This window comes from Gymnoscopelus microlampas (assembly GCF_963454915.1).
Source record: "Gymnoscopelus microlampas genome assembly, chromosome: 11".
Taxonomy (NCBI): Eukaryota; Metazoa; Chordata; class Actinopteri; order Myctophiformes; family Myctophidae; genus Gymnoscopelus; species Gymnoscopelus microlampas.
In genome coordinates, this window is record NC_139948.1 from 2,706,268 (window position 1) to 2,714,371 (window position 8,104).

General features: G+C 43.7%; 1 protein-coding gene across 1 annotated transcript; it reads right to left on the reverse strand.

Moving 5' to 3' along the window:
* LOC311055796 (carbohydrate sulfotransferase 1-like) lies at positions 1–7,820 on the reverse strand (the record flags this gene model as incomplete). Its single annotated transcript, XM_084072065.1, has 6 exons — positions 1–371; positions 837–1,117; positions 1,703–1,989; positions 3,654–3,804; positions 4,091–4,177; positions 7,789–7,820. 6 exons carry the CDS (start codon positions 7,818–7,820, stop codon positions 22–24), a joined length of 1,188 nt encoding a protein of 395 aa, XP_083928191.1. The 3' UTR covers positions 1–21.
* Between the last annotated feature and the right edge of the window lie 284 nt (positions 7,821–8,104).

The following is an 8,104-nucleotide window of genomic DNA, read 5'->3' on the forward strand; positions in this document are numbered from 1 at the left end:
CAGCCCTCATAATGCTTGTGTTTACAAAAAAGGTACAAAAGTTTTGTCCTGGACGAGCGAGAGGGACATGTTTTTCAGCTCCTCCGCCGATCCCACAGTTTTGTACCCCAGCTGGTGGAGCACCTTCTGACACACCTCCTGTGTGTACTCCGCCATGTCGTAGGGCATTCTCAGCCGCCAGCTCTCCGCCGTGGCCGCCGAGTCCCTCACCGTGCCTGACTTATCATTTGAGGCCGACGGATCCCTGGTGCTCCTCTTTATCCAGTCCTCCACGTTCTCGTCCATGGGCAGCCCCAGGTAGTTGAAGATCTCCCTGCTTTTGAGGAGTGGGTTGTGTGCCAGGTCCTCGTAGCGAACCAGCATGTACTTCCCTTTGAGCAGTGGTGGAAAAAGTACACACATGTTTTACTTAAGTAAAAGTATCAATACTGCAATGTAGAAGTACTCTGTTACAAGTAAAAGTCCGGAATTCAAAATTGACTTGAGTAAACGTACAAAAGTATTGGTATCAAAATGTACTTAAAGTACCAAAAGTTAAAGTACTAAAATGTTAAAATAGCAGATCTACAAGCTCACAACGCGTTGCGATGCGACACGTTGTGAGCTTGTAGATCGGCTATTTTCAAATAGCCTAAAATAGGGATAAAGTGGTTAATATAATGTAATGATGTATATCTGCAAAGTAACTATTAACTAATGTTTTCAAATAATTGTAGTGGAGTAAAAGTACAATATTTGCCTCTGAGATGTAGTGGAGTAGAAGTAAAAGAATAGACAATAGGAAATACTCCAGAAAAGTAAAAGTACCTCAAAATTGTACTTAAGTACAGTACTACCTTTGAGCCAGGGCGGCTGGCCGAGGCCGGTGGACACGGAGTTGAGGAAGCTGTCGCAGAGCGTCCTCAGCTGGCGGGGGTCCAGGTTGTCGGGCCGGCGGCCCCTGGCCAGCCAGATGCTCCACGAGGGGTAATCTTCCCGGAAGGTCTCGATCCGCGACATGAGGATCCCGCGGGGGTCCCTGACCAGCTGGATGACCTTGAGGTTGAGCCGGGGGTCCTCCACCAGAGCGCGCAGGTCCCCGACCTCCAGCACCCGCACGGTCTTGAGCGCCACGTGCCTCGGAGTCGGAATCAGAGGAATCAACTTTATTGTCACATCACAGGTTTACACAGGTGTAAAACGAGGGTAAAATTTGTTTTTGTGCAAAGCTCCATCGTTTTAGTTATTTCCATAAGACAGGGGTCTTCAAAGTTTTTCAGGACCCCTTAGCTGAGAGAGAGAAGAAGCAGGGACACGCCCCACTACATATTGGATTCATGTTCAATGTGTGTTTTCAGACATTTAACCACTTAAACCATCAATACTTTGTAAACTTGACCTGTGGCTCGGTACTTGGTCTGCTCTTTTTTCCCCTCTACACTAAACCTCAGAAAATAGCCGACCTAAAAGCTCTATAGTAAGCTTGTAGATCTGCTATTTTCGGGCTAATGTTTCCCCCCAGAATAGGGACGCTAGAGTTCAAGTGGATGATGTAAAAATAAATAAAGTCCCTATCACAAAGATTTAGAGGCCCCCCTATAGTAACTATGGGGACCACCTAGGGGTCCCGGACTCCCTGTTGAAGACCCCTGCCTTAAGAGAAAGTAAAGAAGATGGGGGGGGGGGAGAGAGATCAATATATACATTTAAAAAAAATGTGTACCTCTTGTGGCGGCATGCCTCGATCGCCAGGGTCATGTTGAGCGGCGCGCACACACATTCGCCGAGCCCCATGCTGCCGGTGCGTCCGAAGACGTCGCACAGCGCCCGGCTGGCGCCGGGGCGGAACACGTTGTCCGTGATGTGGTTGGCCGGCGCCGGCTTGATGTATTTCTCCAGGGAGTAGAGGTCACAGTTGTACAGGCTCCGCAGCAGGTCGAGGCCTGGGCCCTTTTTTTTTTTTTTCATGGCGTCGTGGACGTGCCAGAGAGGCTCGAACAGGTAAAAGACCTACACAACACAATAGATACTTTCATCGAAACACAATCCAAAGCAATATATCACCTTTAAAAGCATCAGCATGTATAGCAGATATTTTAATTATCGTGAAACTGTCTTCCGTCATACACTGGGATAGGATAAACAATATACCAAATCTCTTTGCCAAAAATAGCCGATCTACAAGTTCAAAACGTGGCATTTTAAGAGTTTTAAGCAAATTTTGATTATCACTGTAATAATTGTTTTTTTTATAATTTTTATCCCACGATTTTGTAACCCACATTTTTTCACCCAGTGCCAATGGCCTATGTAATCCTGGGCACTACCTACCCTCTGCCAGCCTAGGTAGAGCCCAAGCTGAAGCTCATGCCTCCTTCAATGCATGAGGAGCAAGCAGGCCGCTTCTTATCACCCGACAGGGGGGAGTTTCCCTGGTTGGACATAGCGCGTGGAAGGAACACGTTATTCCAACCAGTTCCCTTCTCCTCCATCAGGCGCCCCGGCTGACCAGGGGGAGGCAGTATAGTGACCAGGATTACTACATGTTTTTGTGAGGGTATTAACTACCCTAGGAGACACAGGGAGAACATGCAAACTCCACACAGAGTAGGCCCTTTCACCAACCCCCACCTAGGGTATGGGCGCCGATGACGTGGAGGAGAGAACACGCCCCCAGCGCCCACAGCGTCCCTGGCGGGAATCGAACCCAGGACCTTCTAGCTGTGAGGCGACAGCGCTACCGACTGCGCCACCGTGCCCCCTCACTGTAATAATTGTTAATCGCAATTATTTTGGCCGCAATAATTGTGACATGAAATGTTCATATCGTCCCATCCTCCAATGGGTCGTGTGCAGAGAGAACGCCTTTTGAGCTGAGGAGCGCTTTGGATATAATGTCCATAGTGCTCACACACAGTGTGGATATCATGTCCATAGTGCTCACACACAGTGTGGATATCATGTCCGTAGTGCTCCCACACAGTGTGGATATCATGTCCATAGTGCTCACACACAGTGTCGTTATCAGGTCCATAGCACTTACACACAGTGTGGATATCATGTCCATAGCACTTACACACAGGGTGGATATCATGTCCATAGCACTTACGGACGTCACAGCGCTCGGCACGGCTCGCTCGGCGTTGCCTCTCATGGCTCAAGTCCGCTTTAGTCGTTTTAACTGTTTTTTTTTGGAGTGTGGAAGTGCCCGAAACGGCACCGTTTGATCACATTTTGGGTCACATTTGTCCCAAGATGTGTCCACATTTGTCCCAAGAAGTCACAATATGCATTTTGGGGAGTGAGAGTGAGTTGGCTGCCAATTCAAAAAGGTGTTCTCAGTGGACACGCCCCCTAATGGAAAATGTCACATTAAAGCCAAAGCTTTTTCCATTGTGGTCTACTCCATTGGTTCTCAAAGTGGGATTCGGAGACCCCCAGGGGTCCTTGGAGGGGTACCAGGGGGTTCACAGCAAAATGAGTTAATTATGCATTCATGTCAGTTTAACCACTTGAGCCTGATATAGGCCTACATTGACTATTTGAAAATAGCCAATCTTGCTTGAACAACAAGTTTTGTATGGGGGAACATATTTTCAGATGGGGGTCAAATAAATTCAATTTGGGGTTCCTTGACATGAAAAAGGTTTGAGAGCCACTGTTCTACTCCATACCTCCTGTTGCCGGTTGAGCAGCTGGCCCATGAAGGAGGAGCCACTGCGGTAGGTGGCCAGGACCTGGATGTGGGTCTTCCTGGCCGTGGCATTGAAGGAGACGTAGGAGGTCAGTGTCCGAATTGATTGATTGATTTGTTTATTTCGAACACTGTTAAATGACAACGGAAATACATAAAAAAAAACATAATGCAATTAAAATGAGAAATAAAAAATGTAAAAATGTGAAAACAATTACATGTTGTACTCTAGGGTGTTCGAAAAGGGCATAGGATGAAGTAACAAACGTATCTAGTCCTATCCCTTATTGCTCAATGATCAAATGACATTTATAAAATCTATGTAATGAAAATACTATGAAGACAAGAAGCAAACAAAAACAAAAACAAAACAAATGACCAAAAAAAAGAGCTTAGTGAATGTGAATGGCCGCGTACTGGATGGCGATGGAGACCAAGCCCAGCAGGATGACTGCCTTCAGGGGTGCAATGCTCACTGGACGGCCTTGCACGCCGCGCCGGAACCTATTTGACCAGGAGCACACGCAGGCACACGCATAGATTTAAAACTACTTTTAATTCGCACCTCAACAAAGTTTTCAAATGCTCCCAACTCACACCTAGCGATTTAACATAGGAATAAGCCTAGATGCATATCAATTGTGCATTGTGTGACTTACAGTGTAGGTGTTAAGCGACGTGCGCGTCACGTCATTGAAATAGAGTGCAAGAACATACCAAACTAGATGCGTCGCAATTCTGGGAAATTGCAAAGTGTGGTTGCGCCGCTTACTTGAATGGGAGTTTTTTCATTTTCCCATTAAAGTGGATGGGGAAATTGAATGCACTAATAAATCAATATCAATTAAACTATGTAACCAATCTCAAAGTACAAGCAGTCTATTCCCGGTCATTTTGACATAATGGCACGAAATTGGGAAAAATAAACTGTGGGAGAAATAGTTAATCAGAAAAAAGCGGCCTTTTTTTCACTAGAACAATAGTCTGGTTGCCCTGTTAGGGCAACCACAATAATGAGCATTTCATGCCTGAGTGCCTTCCAGGAGCAACACATGCTGAAGCACTTCATCTGGACACAGTGGGCCAGCTTCTCCCTGGGAAAGTAAAGTAAAAACATAATACTGTCACTGTCGGTTTGGAAACATTGCATGTCCAAAACCGTTACTTTTCAGGAAATGGAACAAACATTTTCTGGGGTGGTGGAGGGTGCAAAGTTTAAAGCAGCACAGACAGCAGTAGGCAGCGGAAAACAGCAAGCAGGGAATGAGCAATGCAACTTCCCCATTTAAATAGGATGCTCTGTTATGAAGTGAGTATGTTGTAGGTTGAGAATAGAAGCATGGAGCTGAGACCGATCATTGCTGTTCAATGCAACCAAAACGTATTCATGTGAAAACCATGTCATTTAGTCATGTCACTGCTGCACGGGGTGCAGTAATCCTATCGTTTTGAAAATGTCAGTAGTTTAACTGGAGCCCTCGAGTTGAATTGTGGTTGCCTGTTCTCAATTTACTTGCTTTTTTTAAAGATATGTGGGCTTTTCTGCCTTGTCCGCATTGTTCCGACGGTTACTAACCCTATACCTAACCCTAACTGCACGCGGAAGCAACGTAGTCGGAGTAATGGGATGTCGGACTTATGGGCAGTCTCCACAGTGGAGATGGATAGGAAACAGGGAGAGAGAAAAGGGGAGAGACATGCAGTAAAGATTGTCGGGAGCGGGACTCAAACCCACGATGCATTGTCAGGCTACATTAGAGCCTGACATAATCATCGTAAGCTCGAGTTTTAAACACTAACCTGACAAACACAAATAAAGTCACAATGAAACCCTACTTATTCTCTACTCTAATTGAATCTAACACAATTGACTTAATACAAAAAGCTGGTTTCCGTGGCCCAGTGCTTACACATTACAAAACTAGAAAAAGTGCTCCTGGGAGCACAGGTCTCCGCCAGGTCAGGTTGGTTATTGTGGGCCAGCAATGTTCGGAATTTGCCAATCATGATGGAATATGAAAAATCAAACAGATCCGTCTTGATCACATGACTATAGAGATCATGTGTACCGATGTGCGTGACATTTGGATAAAATCTGAAGGAGTAATATATAAAAAAGATTTTCACATAAGTCGGCCTCCTGGTGGCGCTATAAAAGGCAGATGTGAAAAATGCAGGGCAAAGGTTTTTCCTTTGGCTTCTAGAGAGTGTGCATACAAAGTTTTCCGCAGTTATAGGTGAAACGCAAATTGGCCTGTTATAGCGTCACTATGAGGCTGATTTGAAAATGTCTTCCTCTGCCTAATGGGACTATGCGTACAAAATTTCACTGAAATTGCACGTTATGTTCATGATTTGAGGCATTTTGTTCAAAATGGAGCACTTCCGCAGACTTTGGAAGCCAATCTTAGCCAATCAGGATGGAATATGAAAAATCTGAAAGACCCGTTTTGTTTAATGACTATAGGCCTACTGTGTACCGATTATAAAAAAAATATGTTTTTCAAAGTCATTTGACCCTATGAATTATTTACCTGCAGCCATTGCCAATTGGTTAATGTAAAGCTACACAATTGTACCCAAATTAGTAAAATATACTGTCAGAGTTCATCAACAAATTAATGAATGTGCATTGATTAGTGAGTCAGATGTGTATGTGTGTGTGTATGTGTGGGCAGGGGTGATGGCCTCCATAAGATGAATCTGAGGGCTGAACACACACGCATCGCATGATGAACTATATTTGAAAACGTCAGAGGCTTGGTATGTTTGACATTTCAAATCCGTTTCAATATGCAAATACCTCGACCTGTGTTGTTAGAAGAATGCATTCCAGATCATGTAAGTAGTGCTGCATTCATCCCTAGATAAATGCAGAAACCGATTTATACATTTCATGGTACAGCAAAGTGTACAGTACACAAACATACGGCAGGTAAAATCTTGCCTAATTCCTCAGGGCCAGCACTGGCACATTTTATTTTATTTTATCTTATCTCTTGCACTCTTGCACGTTACTGATGATGATGAGGAGGATGAAACAAGCACTTTATGCCGGCACTTTATATTTCTGAATGTAGCCTTCTATTTTATTTTATCTCTTGCACTAGATGCGCCCAGACTTATGTTTTATGCTATGGTGTTTCATGTCTGTTGTTGTCCTGTACTGTCTGTATGTTTTAAACCACTACTCTGGCTGTAAACCTATTGCCCTTCTGGGACATTAATAAAGACCTTGAACCGTGCAGACCTCCATTCTTTAATACTCAAGTTAAATCTAACTTGATTTGTGAAGCACGTTTAAAACAACCATGGTTGACCAAAGACACAAGTTGTGACTGTTAAGTTATATCACCAGCCGATCAAAGAATACGATTTAAAACGCAAGTGCCATATTTTGGCTGAATTAACCACACTGGCTTTGCGACTCGAGCCCCTCTCTCTCACAGTGGTGTAAAATAACTACGTAGCCTACATTTACTCAAGTACTGTACTTACTGTAAGTACAATTTTGAGGTAATTTTACTTTACTGGAGTATTTCCAATTTTCAATACTTTTACTTCTACTCCACTACATCTCAAAGGCAAATATTGTACCATAGTTACTTTGTAGATTTTGATTATTATCACAAAACAACACACTTCAGCCCTAAATACATTTTGGTGATTTGAAAATAGCCGATCTACAAGCTCACAATGCATCGCCATTCTACGCATTGTGAGCTTATAGACGGCTATTTTCCAAAATATCTGTATACATTTTATGCATTTGAAAACTTTTTGGGTACTTTAAGTACATTATCATAATTCCGGACTTTTACTTGTAACAGAGTAGTTCTATATTGATACTTTTACTTAAGTACAACATTTTCGCACTTTTTCCACCACTGCCAATCGAAAACAGCGCGTTGCCATGTAAAATGATAAGTGACTTCTTTCCTTCTGGTATTTTGTAATCAAAGTCCGTTAATGAAAATTCCCTAGAAACTGTTTGAGCTATAATATTGGTATGCCAATACCAAGGTTCTGTTCTCAAGGTCAATATTGGAAGTACCTACAGTAAACACTTCTATTATTTTAATTTGTATTATTCAATAAAAGTATGACCAGATCACTTGAGGATGGTAACAGTCTTCCACGCCGACATCTCGCCACTCCGACTAGTGGCTTCCGCGTGCGGTTAGGGTTAGGGTGAGGGTTAGGTATAGGGTTCGTTAACGTCGGAAAGGCGACATGTCGGAAAGCCGCCATGTAACCCTTGAGGATGTAGACTCCATTGTTTCTCCGTGGTGAATAACTTTATTGACTTTATGAATTTTATACGCATAGGCTATACACGTCATGATAGGTGTGTAGAGGCAGGCGCGTTTTAATTCATCGGCCGAATAATTTGCATTTTTGTCGCGTTGCAGTGACCCCACAGTCAGTGAC